The sequence below is a fragment of the Lissotriton helveticus genome, chromosome 2_1, assembly GCF_964261635.1.
Source record: "Lissotriton helveticus chromosome 2_1, aLisHel1.1, whole genome shotgun sequence".
NCBI classification, from domain to species: domain Eukaryota; kingdom Metazoa; phylum Chordata; class Amphibia; order Caudata; family Salamandridae; genus Lissotriton; species Lissotriton helveticus.
The window spans coordinates 1561317596-1561332933 of NC_136059.1; the positions used below are offsets into that span (position 1 = coordinate 1561317596).

Below are 15338 nucleotides of genomic sequence, written 5' to 3' on the forward strand. Positions count from 1 at the left end.
AGAGAAAGATCCCCCCACGTCACACAAAATATTTCCCCCTTACAATGAAGTAGTACCGCCTTACCCTAGTAGCCAAAGACAGCAACATAAATTATGCCTCTGGTTCGCACAAATAGACGAACCTCTGTTTGTGTTCAGTTTGGTGTTCTCCACTTTTCCATGGCCAGTCCCTCCATGAGGAGTCTGGAGGTGTTGACTCGTGTGGATGCGTACCTCCACCTATAGTTGATGATAATAGGGAAGCTCACGGAGGACACCGGTTGCATTAGAATCATTTCCTTCTTCACCTCCATCAATGCACTCTTCTTGGCCAGTGTATGAGGATTCATATCAGGGCAAAGCATAAAGTTGTTGTCACCCAGCATGACAAACTTGTTTATCATTGCAACATGTAGAATCTTCTCTTTCCATGACAAAAATGTTCTGGCTAGGGATAATGCCTGTACATGGCATTTGGGTTGCCCCGCTGAGCTGCTGACCAAGAGTCATTGCGACAAACCTTGTGAAATTCCAACTTTTAGGAATTCACCTAACACCTGTTTACAAAATGCTGTTGCCACTTCACCAGTCATTGAGTTATCACCCTAGAGTAGGCGTAGGACATGTCTTGGTTCATTTTATTAAAGAGGGAGGCGTGTCCCCGCTTGGTGACCCCGCTTGCTATAGAATGATTAAAGGATTGTTATCTCACGTATATGTGTGAGCACTAGCACCAGGGAGAGAGAGGTGTGACATGAACGTGTCCTCAGTATGAGAATGTTTTTCCCAGCTACCAGAGCACTGTGGTTGTTCATAGTTATATTTGTTCTATTGAGACAAGGATAAAGTGTAAATAAAATTTCCAGTGTATAGGGAACAAGCAGTTAGGCGTGTGCGATCCTTTACTGGGTGAATCCCGCAATGGACCATTTTTTCAGGATAAAGAACTACTGATGTTAACTTGTGATTTTACCTTGTCTTCCTATTGTACATATTTCACATGGCCACATCTTCTTTGCCCCCATTTGAAGAGCTAGGTGGCTTCATGCAGTATTGAAGAGGGGGTCAGCAGCCCATGCATCACTGGTGATTCCGAAGGAGAACTTCAGGAGCATGGAGCTCAGAGTGGCCAGAATGCCTGACAGCCTCAGATAGAGGCAACATGGAAAGGGAAAAGGAAACGCATTAAGTCTTTTTAGTAGATCAGTGGAAAAAAAAAACAGAATAAAGTTTCTCGCGAGACAGCACAGGCTCTAGGAATGGCATAATGAAACGATAAAGCAAAATCTCTGAAAGTATTTTTTGCAGCTTCATTACAAAGTTTAATATAAGGGTCATCGTTAAATGCTTCCATCTAGCACTCTTTCAATACTTTCAATTGACAATAACCGATATGTTGCCTTATCGCATGAAGTGGCAGAAAACATTAATGTAAGCTGCAATGTATATATTTTTTAGATAAGTTGGCCAGTTTTCTGCTTCACAGTTCTCCCACTTTTTGTGTGTCATTGGGATTTATCCTCTACTAGCAGCAATTGACTTTTTGAAACAAATAAGCTCAATATATTTGCTATTCTGATTTGAAAAAGTTTATTGGGTGAAGAGACAAACGAGGTAAAAAAAAAACGAAAACTTGAGTTCAACAAGGATGATGACGTGTTACTAGGGTTTCTAATAGGGCAAATTAAAATTTTCTGTGCTTAACAATGACATTTTTTATAATCAAAGTTGACCTTTGCCAAATGGAAACATCAACTCCATATGTTTGAGCTTGGATTGGTCCATTTCACAACACAATAATATTTATGTGTCTCTTTTTCCATTTTCAGGCTCTCCATACTATTACAGTGCAGCCCGAGGAGGCCCACCACCATCCGCTGCTACTGCCTATGACCGCCATTGACCCACAGATCCCAAGAACTAGAGCACTTACCACCAATTCTACCCTGGACGCAGTATTTGATCCAACAAGGCATTAGCAAGTAAATAGGACTGAAGAAGAGAAACATGGAGCTACTGGCCTGGGCATTTTGGAATGGGGGCAATGTATTGTCACCTTGTTGGATCTGGATGACCTTTTTTTAATATCGGATTCTTTCTGACATTGACTGCTACAAAGAATATACAACGTGAATACAACATCACAATTATACTGACTTTCAGAAGTGTCCACCATGCAGTGACTTCTCTTAAAATTCTTGCTCCAAAGTTCACTGTAAGACAATATCAATACAAACCGTGACCCGAAATTTCAAGGGTGAACACCGCTTTTGCCAACATTGAGAGGGCACAGTCTGTACATCGCTGTGGGCGTGACCTTCTACTTGACCAGCACAGTTGACGCTACTCAACAGTATAAATCCAGCATCCTTGTAAATACCTGACTTTTTGTGCTTCTATAAGAGAGGATTATCGTCAACTGAACATTCTTAACTTGAAGCATGCCCAGAAGAGGGTGTTTCAAAACTGCTGCACCAATTCAAAGATTTCTGTAAGCTTTAACCTACTTGGAACCAGGTTGCCATTTGCTGTTGGGTGTATTTTCTGGGACGGTTGCCAGTTCAGTAAAAGGAGGGCACACAGGATCTTAAATCCAAGCTGAGCATCAGAGCACAGAAGACTATGAGTGGTTTGAGAATTTTTGTAAAGCTGAAACGTTGTTTATGGGTGTTTTGTACTCACCGTTATTATTGACAGGGGTGATCTTATGTCCACTGGTTTGAAAAAAGTGCGAACTAATGAGCAGCCAACACACTAGCTTTCTATTTGCCCGCCTAGATAATATCTGGAAGGAGAAAGCTGCTCAATTATTTTTTCTAAAGAGAAGAACATCAGATTATTTCCAAATTTATTGTCACATCGACCTCTTGAGATCTCAGATGAAAAGCTGTTTCTTTCTAATGGTGGGACCAAAGTACTGCATTGTAGGTAAGGGTAACCTCAATGCAGAGTTTACTAGTGAGAATACCGCGTGGCACACAGTCCATCACTAGAGCATCTCAAGATCCCCTCAGCATTCGCATTTAGCACAAAGATATGAGTGCCAGTCCATTTTTGTGTCCAGAGTGAGAAAGTGAGCCCCATTTTGTTTTCTCTGTGGAAATTAATAGCACGTACCAAAACAGAGCATACCACCATGTGTAGAAGTGTTACAAATTCAGATACTTCAATTTAGCTTTGATTTTCAAAACGGATGTGCTTTCTGACGGAAGATGACCGTTGTTTAGTTCTGTAGTCAGCACATGGACAGGGAGTGTGACAGGCCAAAACAGCTGCTCCAGGTTTTTTTCACATGTCAGCATTCCAAGACCTAGGCTGACGAAATCTGTCAGCTCATCGATAATTTGGTGCTTTTGTGAATTGATTTTGAAACCCACATTTTTTTTAACTTCACATGCAACAGAGAACTCCCCACTTCTGATTCATTTTCCATCTGGTGATAGAAAGGGGACTGCTCCAATAAGCTCGACCTGATAAGGGCAACAAAACAATTTTCAAAGAATTAAAATAAGAAATGTATGAGGTTACTAGCTGGTCTGTGGATATACGTACTATACGTAAGACAATAAAATGTGCCTATTGCCTTGTGTCATCTCAATGGATCCTTGTCATACACTGAGAGCAGAAGAACCAAACTCACTTCTCATAATCCCGGCCCATGATTGATGATGTATTTGTGTGTGTAGTGGGAGCAAATCATAAGCGGACACCCCCCTACAAGCAAGAAATCATTCCCATCTTCGGTATCCTTTTTGCTTTGCAATGAGAAGAATACAACTGATACTAATTCTGGGCATTGGGCCTACCACTTTATGTGCCCTGAAGTGGAAAATGCGCAATTAGATAAATAAATGCTCAGTTCCTCATTAGCGAATGCCAAATCTAGAACAAATTGTGTTAAGTGTGCGGAAGTGAATCTCCATGCATTAAATACATGTTTTCTATTTACTCAAGTGGTATTAGAATATCATAAAAATGAGGTAATATCACTTCAGTGCATGGAAACTTTGCGCCTACAAATGCAGAAAACATAAAAAAACACTGCGCATGTTATTCCCGATTTAATGCTACAACATTATTACAATTATTGGTAATTCATTCACAAAATAGTGGTATAGCCACAATAAATTCAACATTCTAGAAATAAGGGCCTGAATGTCTTCCCAGACATCCTCTTCTCCTGCTAGCTGAAATATTTTCTTCTCTGAAACTAGCGTGCAAAATGGGGTCCGCTTTTCACCAGAGGGCTCAGCAGCTTTGCATTATTGTGGCGCAGCTCAGTGGTAAGTGCTCAATCCAACACCAACCTAAACGATAGCATTTAGCAAGAAGTATACCTTTTATTGTATTGAGCACAAGTGCTTGACAAGCAGCCTCTCTGCCAAATAATGTTCCCTTTGGTGCCAGTTCACCTTGGTGGGGTTTTGGTTTATCTCCCTGTGCAATAAAGGCAACAGTGGTACTCCAAACTCCCTAACTCAGCATATGGGAGCACACGCCAGATACAACTGCCCTTTGTAAACAACAGAACAAAGGAACTAATTTAAACTCAGCCTTTTCTTTACTAATATAATACTACCAACATACCATCATTAGAATTTCCTTTGTGGGGGCGCATCACCCGAACCGAAGGTGTAGTGTTGGTAATGGTAGTATCTCTGGTTGTAGATACCACTGCCAGGTGGTTCATCCCCAACATCTAAGGAAGAGGTGTGGCGCAGTGGCCAGTGCGGCTGATTCCAGAACACCAGGGATCATGTTTTGATCCCCGGCGCAGGCGGCAGGTTAGCCCAGCATCATGTGACTCTGGGCAATAGCTCGCTTAATCTTCCCGACGGCCCCCAGTGCCTTGAAACCCTAAGGGGTAATTGCTCGCGCTTTACAAATACGGGCATTTCCTTGTTTGAATGTTCCAGGAAGTGGTATGATTTAAGAGAGAAACACACTTGCCCAAGGCACACCCCTTTGTGATGTTTGCAATCAGTAAACAGATTTTGCAGGAAAGAAAGTCTGGAGGATGTACTGCTGCTGTGCTGGCGTGGCCTCGCTGCGATTGAGCTGCCCTACTGTCATTGAGCGTTCTGATACCATAAGCTCTATACGAGCTGTCCTCTTTCAGTTTTATTCTCATTGCATGGTCTTGTCTTTCATTTATACTTCATAAGCTGGACCAGCATTATGACTTTCAAGAATGATAACAGACACGAAGATAGAAGCTTTTGACAACTCTCAATATCACTAATTAAAATTCAACAAATGAAGATCCATGAGAAGGAAGTGCATGCCCAAAATCAAAAAAAAAAACATTTGAGTAAAGTGTGGGTCCAGAAGGTAAAGAGTTCCTGCAAAAAAAAAATAAGAATCACTCTGCATGTCATACAATCACCAGGGTATTTGAAGTGAAGTTTTTTGTCTTTAGGCAGTAGTGCACAAAATATCAAGATACAAAATATGGTAGCGTCACAAATAAACGCCTCCTCATGTGGCAGGCACAAACTCCACTCCTGTCCGTAAAGGTGCCAGGCTACCATTTGTTCCAGGTGACCATCTGTCGTAAACAGTAAAGGGTATTATGAAACAGATCCCTTTCTGACAAGGTACCGCGTTATGACCTCAAGTGATATCACTCCAGTGTCCATTTTAGCAACGTATATGGCTAATTTATAAAACGACTAAGAGTAACACTCCCACGCATATTTACTATGGCTCTGAGCACCCACAAATTATGAACAAGCACCCCAAAACATAAACGAGTAATCTTCAAGATTGCTGGCACACTGCTATTATTTTTAACCTCAAGCATCCATATTTTTTTCAAATCTTGTCACCTTTTTCCTCATGTATCATATTATTCACATGATAAATAGAAGAATCTGTCAGCAGTTCACCAATAGGGAACTTTTTGTATTGTTATCCTCAGCACAGACACAGCAGCGTGTCCATAACCAATACATCATTCTCTTAAAGGTTTATATTGTTCCAAACTTGTGTGCTCTATGTTTCCTTTTGTGGCGTTTGATATTATATTTATATAGATACATATTTATACATAAATCCATGAAAACTAATATATTGCCCCACAGAGTAAAGCCATGACCAACAAGGATGTTCACAAGATGTTTATTGGTAGAGGATAATGCTCACTGGTGAGAAAAGTGGGTCGTACCATTAAAGGTCTGTTGTAGCCCAATAATGTTGAATGAAAAGTCATCACCATGCTGGAATATGATGTATAGCTGAAGACATATTTGTAAAAGTTTACCATCATATCATATATAGAAACTGGACCTGGGTCGTCATTGAGGCAAACTTGAGAAAGTGGAAACCGGACAGAGTTAGGCATTCACTTTTCTGATACCACACTCCTATAATTTACCTGTCCCGTGATGTATATTATGAGGGCGTATTTATCAAGCCTTGTAGGCTCCAGGTGCAGGGTTCTCTGTGTGATAGATGCTGTAGTATTAGACAATCTGTTGACTGTGCGTTAAACGCTGAGACAATTCGATGGAAGGGGGACACGTTTGTCTTATTGAGTTTTTCATTTGTTATTGTTGTATATTTTGTGACTGTGGGTACCAGATATTTCCTACTTGTTGAATCATGTTAATAAAAACGTTTGACAGAAAAAAAAATAAAAAAAGATTTTAAAAGTATTTCCAAACCTTTTGATTTTCTACAATGGTTTACTCATCCCTGGAGCTTTGCAGTTCTCTCCTCCTTTTTACATTTTCTTGGCTAAAATATTGTAAATTGAAAATCTTTTCTGGGTGCTGCCAAGTTCCACAACCCAAATGTCCTTTTTTCCCTTCCTTCTCTTCTGCATAGCTTATCAAATTCCCCTGACTCACCACAGATCACAACTTCTACGATTCACATGTAGTCCCACTACCACCCCGCCAATGGGAAGAGCTGAGGTAGGCACAAAACGAAGAGAAAATGCTGACTCAAATTATACTGTCTTTTCCGAGATATTGTTTTCTGTAAAATACCACCTGTTTTTGAAAAATATCTCCTTTTTCACAAGGTGGCAGTGTGTTGTAGTCTTGTTCGTGGCCGAGTGGCCCTGCCTACAGATTGGCAAAGAGTTCATTAGACGACCATGATTTATTTCTTCACACTTATAAAAACTTATGAAATGTAGCTATTTTTTTTAATCGCCTGGAGAATAACTACAACTCAAAACTATTTATTGAAAAAACAGTTTATTGAGAAATAGTCTACCCAGTAAAAACACTTTACAGTAGGCATTGTGAAAATTCTAAAAATGTTTTTAGACCTGCATAATTAATTATTTCAAACTTCAGTTCTAATCTATTTCAGGTAAAGTTGGTAATTCTCCAAACACTATTCTTCAGTACGGTATTTTCAATGAGATATGTTGGTTGGAAGCTATCTCGGAGGTGTTGTGAGCCATGTTTCAGCTTGCAAATTTTGACAGATTGGTGGTGTTTTGATGTAATCCTATGCAATTAAATATGAATGGATTCTAATCAAAAGGTGCAAAAATGTCAACATATCTTCAATAACAAGGTCACAAAGAATCCCTATATTTCAGGTTAATAGAATGTTGTGGCCAGTCAGTGAATCCTAGGAGATGCAAGCGCGGTGTGAGGGAATTTCTGAATGCATCATCCCGTCATATGTTCAGCAATGAAGTGAGGAAAATAGTATTGCAGTCTTGATTCTCTAATGACGTTTAGGGAAATACCTTTAGATACGTACACAGTAATAGTGAGTACAGCTCTTCTTGCTAAAGGAGCAGGAAGGTAGGCGGGAGAATACCATAGATGTTCTTGAATGAACTCCTCTGCCGGGCTCTTTTGGCCCATTGCACGTCGACTCCCAAGTGACATCTAAGGAGAACTTTAGCCATACATATGAGTACAAAATTGCACCACGAATGCCTGATATCCTAAGTCATGCATGTGCATTTGTTGGCTATACAAGTACAAAGCGGTTCAATTTAATAATCAAAGGTTCCCAGTTTCCATCACACAGCTTAGTCAAACACTTGATACGCTTGGGGGTGCGTAGAGCTGACTGTACTAGTGCATGGCTTGCTGTTTGGAAATGAGTAACATTGTGCCATGTCAAGAAGGTATGATTTATCGACACACTTTTGTTTCCTGTGCTAAAAAAGTAAATGTGCTCTGTAGGCACATGGATATTGGTTGAGCCCTAAACCATGGTTTGCTATACAAGTTTTTGTTAGGCTAGACTAAAGAAAGATTGAGCATCAAAATAAAATCTTGGCCCAGTCAAGCTGTGACTATGAAATGTGCAATGATCTAAGGGAACCAATTTTAGCAAGCATATCATTTGGCCTTTTAGGCAGAAGAACGAGGAAATCACTACACATATCTTTATTTACATACCTGAGTGTGTCACAGCGTTGAAGAACAAAGCAAAAGATTAATCTGATTGGGGGTGATTTACCTACAACATCAGCAGTGGTACACAACCAAGAACAAGCACCATGCATCTCACATAGAGGGGCATAGTGGCAGGATCTCTGATGATTTCTAGAATCCATTTTCTACTATTGATACCCTACACACCAGTTGCATGTTCCCCACTATCAGAGGTTGTCCTGAACGCGTTGTATACATGGTATGCATTCCGCACCTGAAGTACTGGAATGGTACTCTTATTACATCAACACGCTTGAACATCTAGACTGTTTATAAGCCACACTTGAAAATCAACGCTTAGCAGTAGAGAATCAATTTTCATATTTGGGGAAATGTTGAACTTTTTCTAAGCTGTGCATACGTTACTCCCTCCATTAAGATAAAACGTGGCAGATTGCCATTTGCCACATCACCATTGTAAGAGATGCTTACAATATTTTATGAATGCAAATTTAGATACTCATCACCTGACAGCACACATTTCTGTCACATAATGCTGACAAGTAATCAATGTAGCCAGAATGACATATCTGCAGGTCGTACACCACAGCGAGATCTAGTTATGCCAAAATCAAGAATTATAGCTAATCCCTACATCCCAGTGAGAGAGAAAAACTGTATTTTCTAATGGAGTGTTTTGTTTCTGCTTGTCACAATAAAACGTTTTCACCAGCCTCATCACACATCATCACATCATAGGCAACATAATTCATCCCTCACACTACAGGGCCGGTCAAAATTTATTTTGGGAAACCATACAGAATTCCACATGAATTATACCAAACGAGGGAGGCCCATCCTCTTGTGAAATTGGGGCTCTTCTAGGTATGCTTGATTTTACATTCGAGCTTTCATTCCAAACACCACTCCAGATTTTTTGTAAATAATTTGGGTGCAGTGGAAGCTTGGAAAATTAAATCCCGATATTATCAGTGAAGCAAATGGATTGTAAGTAAGCACATCAGATGTCCCTGCGCCTAAACATAGACCTGATCATGAGTATGGGGCTCCTCTTCAGCTGATAACGGAACCAAGATTTCATGGTAGACACCACATGCACTGCAGTTTTCGCCAGGTAAATTTTGCAGGTCACCTGCCCCATTTTGAAGGGCAAAACTGATAATAGAAGTGGTTTATCACACCTTTTAAATCCTGAACTCTGGGCTATCAGTTTTTAGCGATGCAATGAATAGCACCCCCTCCGGGTCTTTCTGGTGGCACATGCAGCACCTGCCTTTATTCTCTGTCAGTCAGCCTAATGAAGAACAAAGCAGCATCTTCTCTAGTACTGCTTCATGGATGGACCCTTGTTTATACTTACTCGTGGCCTTTTAATATGCCGAAGAAATTACTAAGATGCATTAATATTTAAGAAAGGAATTCCTTTTAAAAGATAAAACAATATTTTTTCTTGCCTGAAAATAAAAAGAAAAATCTGCTCTGTTATGAGGGTACTTCCAGCATTATACAAGCTATATATCACCAAAGTCTGTGATTCCTTCATAAAGGCTTACTTGTTAAAAAAGCAACAAAAAAATCCAAATAAAAATATGAAAATAACTATTAAAAAAGTCATACATTTTTGGGAGGAATTTGACTTGCCTTTTGAAAAAAAAGATCAACCCATCTTCACACAGACATAAAAAATGCTTCTTAAAATGTGTATGTTTTGTATTCTTTTTTTCTAATGTGTAAACTAACTTGAATTGTTGATGTTTTGTTTCATTAGTGCTGTGTGTTGCTTTTGTGTGTGATTCTATTTGAATGTAATTTACAGCAGTGCCAATTTGCCAAAGATGTGGATCATATTTTATTCCATTTTCCGTTTTTGCTGTTATTTTTGTTATGTTTTTATTTAAGGTGGGAGATGATGTCTCTTCTATTTCACTCAGTTGCTTTTTTCTTGTCAGTACTAAATTTGTGACTTATTTTCCTTTAAATGTTTGACCACAAGATCTTTCTTTCTCCTTTAGATTAGTTAAGGAAACATGCAATAAAATTGGCGTAGTTTCAATATCCGTGTATCTTTCTCAAAAGAGTGAATGTTAATTGTGAACAATTGATTTTATGTGAGCTTTAATGTGAGATAATTATTTGTAAATACTTACCATAATTTTATTGGTCCAGAGAATAAAAGTACATTTTTTAAGTTCAAAAAATCAGTTTGTAATTTTATTTCCCAAGACCTAATACTTTACGTGTTGTATTACTGATGGTGTGGAAATACGCAGCCACCATTTGCCTGAGGATTGTGGAAGTTGTTTGTTTCTTGTGCTAAGTCAGTATCTTGCTTTTTTAGTTAGAAAGACCATCAAGAGGGGACATGCTCCATCTTTAAGTTTTCCACAGATATCAAGGCTCATATTTATTAATGTTTTATATCACACTTGCGCCACACAAGCTAATGTGAGGGCAACGCAAAGCCTAGATGAGATTTACCAAGCCACGCAAGGCCACCTACATGGCCCTGTGGTGCTTGGTAAATCTGGAGTAGCACTAGGCAGCGCAAGTCACTGCCTTGCGTTACTCTGCTCCTCTGTGGGAGCAAGGTACACCCATGCTTCACCCATGGAATGCCCTCTGCTGCATGGGAGGCGTGCCATAGGTGGAGCCAGGGCTTTAAGTGGGCCGGGTCTCAAGGGGTCTGAGCACCGGCAGTTTTTTTCAGGGGGCCTCGAAACGGGTCTCTATCGGGCTCTGTCTTGATCCCTGGCACAGGTGGTCCGTTTTTTTCCGGACTGCAGTGACAGCAGTTAGCTGTCACTGCAGTCCGGAAAAAAATGCCAGGGTGCAAAACAGCCCGATAGAGACCCGGTTTGAGACAGCAGGCACATAGATGTGCGCTGCCCACACTGCTCACTTCTGAATGAGTGGAGAAGTTACGGCATGACGTCATGCCAGGAGAGTCATTTTCTCTCTGGATTTCCCTTCTCTTTTTTGAAACTGCAGGAGCAGCAACATTGTGGTAGGGTCACCAGGGCTTTAAGTGGAAGCTTTTTCAACATTATATGTAACAAGCCATAGTTGCAGCTTATTTATCTTATGCAACTAATAACCATTGACAAAGCCAATAGTCCTGACTTGTAGATGTTACTTGTTGTATCATATATCTGGATGCAATGACAGAAACAGCAAAATACATGTCGGGCGGTACATTATGTTAAGCACAGATTTTGAACGTTAGTGTTTTAAAGCCACGCCCCTAATTACACTGGCCCCGCCCCTTCGAGAGACCCCCCAGTATTTTCATCCCACTTAAAGCCCTGGGTGGAGTGTGGGTGTTCCCATGCATCCAACCATGGATTCTGGCGCATTTCCAAGTTTACCATGAGTGGTACACCTGGGAATGCGTCAAAATGCTTCGCCTTCCCACTGAAGGTGTAATCAGGCAAAATATCCTTATTTCTCCTCATTTATTCCTCTTTCTACATGAGCTGCATTCTGAAACACACACAGAAAGAGGAAACAACCCTTCCTGCACAAAAACAATCCTCCCTGCACCAGAGGCAACATTGTGCAAGGGTGCTTGCATTGGCACTAGGTAGCGAAAAGTGCGCCAATGCAAGGATAGAGCAGGAATGTGCCATATCGTGATAGATATAGTGCATTCCTGCACTCTCCTTTTCACACAGCTCAGCAAGGTGTCTTGCTGTGTTGTGTAAAACAATTATAAATATGGTCCCAAGTCTCTCAATAAAGAAGGCACTGGACAAAAATACATCAGTGGCCGCTAGTCCTGATACAGGTGCACTTGTGCTCAGAAGCACTGACAAATCCAATGTTAGATAAGCAGGACAAATCTGTTTTTTGATCCTGCTATTTTCAGTCTATAAGATGGTGGCTATCCTGGAGGGTTCTCTATTGTAAGATAAAGACGCCTCTTTTAAAGTGGGTTTAACACTTGGAAACACGAATTTGACAAAAAACAGATACTCCCTGAGGAATGCAGAATGCATACAGTTGTTAACCGAAGGAGAAGGAGAGGGGAGCATTGACAAGGATAGAGGGATAGGTAGTGGCGCAGTACCAATTTGTGTGTCAACTTTCTTGCCAACACAAAAACCTTCAACCCAACAAAAAGATAACAAAGAGAAACCAAAGAAAACTACAAGACGGAATAAGAACTATACAGGGAATCCAAGAGTTACACCGTCCCTAAGATCGGTTTTTAAATTTAAAGAAGCAGAACCTTCAGACATATCAACATCACTGAGGCATCAATCTGTTAAAATCACTACAGGTACCATGGCAACTACATTGGTGGAAAAGCAGATAGCTGAAACCAACTTAATTACCTCAAACAGATACTCTGTATTGGAACAACAGGATGTAGATGACACAGGTACGCCCTTGGAGGAGCACTTGTCATGCGTCTCAATAGAAAGTGAACACACCTTAAATATCTCCAATACGCAGAAAATCATCCAGATGGACAAACAAAGGAAAATCCTGTAGATATAAGCTCAATGTTAACACAACTCTCCAAGGAGATGAAAGATACATTTTCCATATCGGAGAGTAATCAAATGAAAATACAGGAATACTGCGCGAAATTGGAAATGAAAATGGCTGATATAACAGCGAGATTGACAACAATAGAGATAGCGTTTGAGGGGCTACAAGAAGAGGTAAAGAATAACCAAAAAGAAGTTAAAACATTAACACCTACAGCGCGGCGCGAATTTTCGCGCTGTGCTGAAGGTTCTAAAAAATGGGTGGCCGTGACGGAATGGTTCCGTCATAAGCACAGCCCAACCGGCGCTCATGACGGAACCGTTCCGTCACAAGCTTCGAAGGGGTTAAAAAGTAGTGGCAAGGAAATTAAGGACAAGTTGGAAGCGTTAGAAAATAATTCCAGGCGCAATAATTTAAGGCTATTGAATGTCCCAGAAGCCTAGAGAAGGAGAATTGAAAATACTTTGTGGTGACCATCATTAAGGAGGCCATGCCAGAATTTCAAACCTGGGACCTGGAACAAGACATACAGAGGGCTCATAGGGATCCCTTTAGACGGGACCCAAAAAGGGACAAACCAAGGAAAATACTAGTGAACTTCAGCACTTATGTCATCAAAGAGGCAATACTTTCAGCAGCCCTTAAAATGAAACTATTCCAAAAAGATGATTGGCCCTACTCTATAAGATCAGATAATGGCAATACTACATTAAATCGGCAATGGGATTTAGGAAAACATTAAAACCCTTGAGTCACTAGGGGCAACGGCGCAATTGAAATTTCCAGCCACCTTGAAAGTTATGTGGTAGAATAAAATGCACAACTTCAGGGCAGCTAAAGAGGTTGAGAACCTGATAGACCACATAAATAGTCAAAAAGGCACACACTAGCTTTAAGAAGAGTAAGGAACGTCGGAGTTTCAAGGGGTACAATGCGACACCCCATATGGAATAACGAAGGGTTCCCTAGGGAGGGAGGAGGGTCTCAATGAAAGGGATGCACATTGTAATTAGCAGCAGTGGGTGGGGAGCATCAGGGGAAAAAATAAAAAAAACCCTCATACATGACATAATTAGACAGCAAAAAGAAGGCTTTAAAGACCAAGAGCGAGGACAAGGGGGAGAAGAAAATGAATAATCTCAGAATAATATCCTGGAATGTTAATGGGCTGAGGGTACATAAAAGAAGGAGAACGATCCTAGAATTAATTACATTTTCTGATAATGACATAAATATATTGTAAGAGAAACGCATCTACGAAAAGAGTAATGGGGAAACATTCTTAAACAAAACAAATGGATAACACATATGGTATGTACTAAGCAATCGTTTAATGTCAAGGGAGTAGCCATATTATTTAAAAAACTGGCAAATGTTAAAATAGAGGATTATAAAGTAGATAAAGGGGGCAGATGGGTAATTGTGAGCATCGAAATAGATAAATTAGGTCTCACTTTGGTAGGATGTTATGGACCAAATGTAGACGACCCTTACCCTCTTAATGAATTATATAGACATTTAGTAGAAACTAAAAACAACATAATTATGGCAGGAGACTTTAACATTTTAAAGAACCCCCTACTTGATAGATCGACATCACAACACATTATAAGCACCCCAAAAATGAGAAAGAGTGTACAGCAGTTGATAAAGAATTTACGTCTAGTGGACATATGGAGATTTAATGCAAGCAATAAAAAAGAATTTACATATCGTAATAAAAAATACTCACCTTTCCTCAAGAATCGACCTATTTTTGGTGAGTGAGAGAGTAAGAGAGAACAACATCAGGGTTACACATCAATCAGAGCATTTGTCAGACCACGCAGCAGTGAGGCTAGAAATGCCCACGAGGGGAAACGTAATAGAACATAGATGTACCCTAGATAGAACACTTTTAGGCAAACACGAAGTGGTGATTGCATTAAAGAAAGAAGTGACTGAATTGTTTGATATTAACTTAAATTCAGCAGCATCACACATAGTCTGGGACACCTTTAAGGCCTACCTCCGGTGGAGACTGATAAGCCATGCTGCTTTTTATTAAAAAAAGAAGGGATAAAAGAAATTAAAACATATGAAGAAAAGATTAAAACAGCAAAGGAAAATATTTCAAGCTGTCGAAACATCGCCTCAAGGTCAGGACTGCAGACAAGCTAAATGAGGCTAAAGAGCAGCTGGCAGAATATCTGGAAGGAAAGATTAAAGAACAATGGGAATCCAGTAAATCGGACCATTATAAATATGGGGAAGGCTGTGGGAAACTCCTCGCGAGGAAGGTAAAACGTGACCAGTTGAGAAGTGAGATCAGGAAAATTCAGGAGGATGGCTCCCATAAACTATGTGAGGATAATGCTAGCATAGGCAAGGCATTTGGCAACTTCTTCCAAGAGCTGTACACTGAAGAGAAAAGAGACCCACAATTAGACTTAGATCAGTGGCTAGATCAGGATCCCCTACCTGGCATAAACACCGACCAACAAGAAATGC

At 40.2% G+C, this 15338-nt stretch overlaps 1 protein-coding gene across 5 annotated transcripts in view; it reads left to right on the top strand.

Moving 5' to 3' along the window:
* The window catches only part of PAX5 (paired box 5), a 562382-nt gene extending 551903 nt beyond the window's left edge, over window positions 1-10479 (top strand). For all 5 annotated transcript variants that reach the window (XM_078676527.1, XM_078676528.1, XM_078676529.1 and 2 more), the window contains one exon: window positions 1809-10479. In XM_078676527.1, coding sequence (XP_078532653.1) covers window positions 1809-1882 — 74 coding nt within the window. In that variant the 3' untranslated portion in view covers window positions 1883-10479. The remainder of the gene's footprint in view (window positions 1-1808) is intronic.
* The last annotated feature ends 4859 nt before the right edge of the window (window positions 10480-15338 follow it).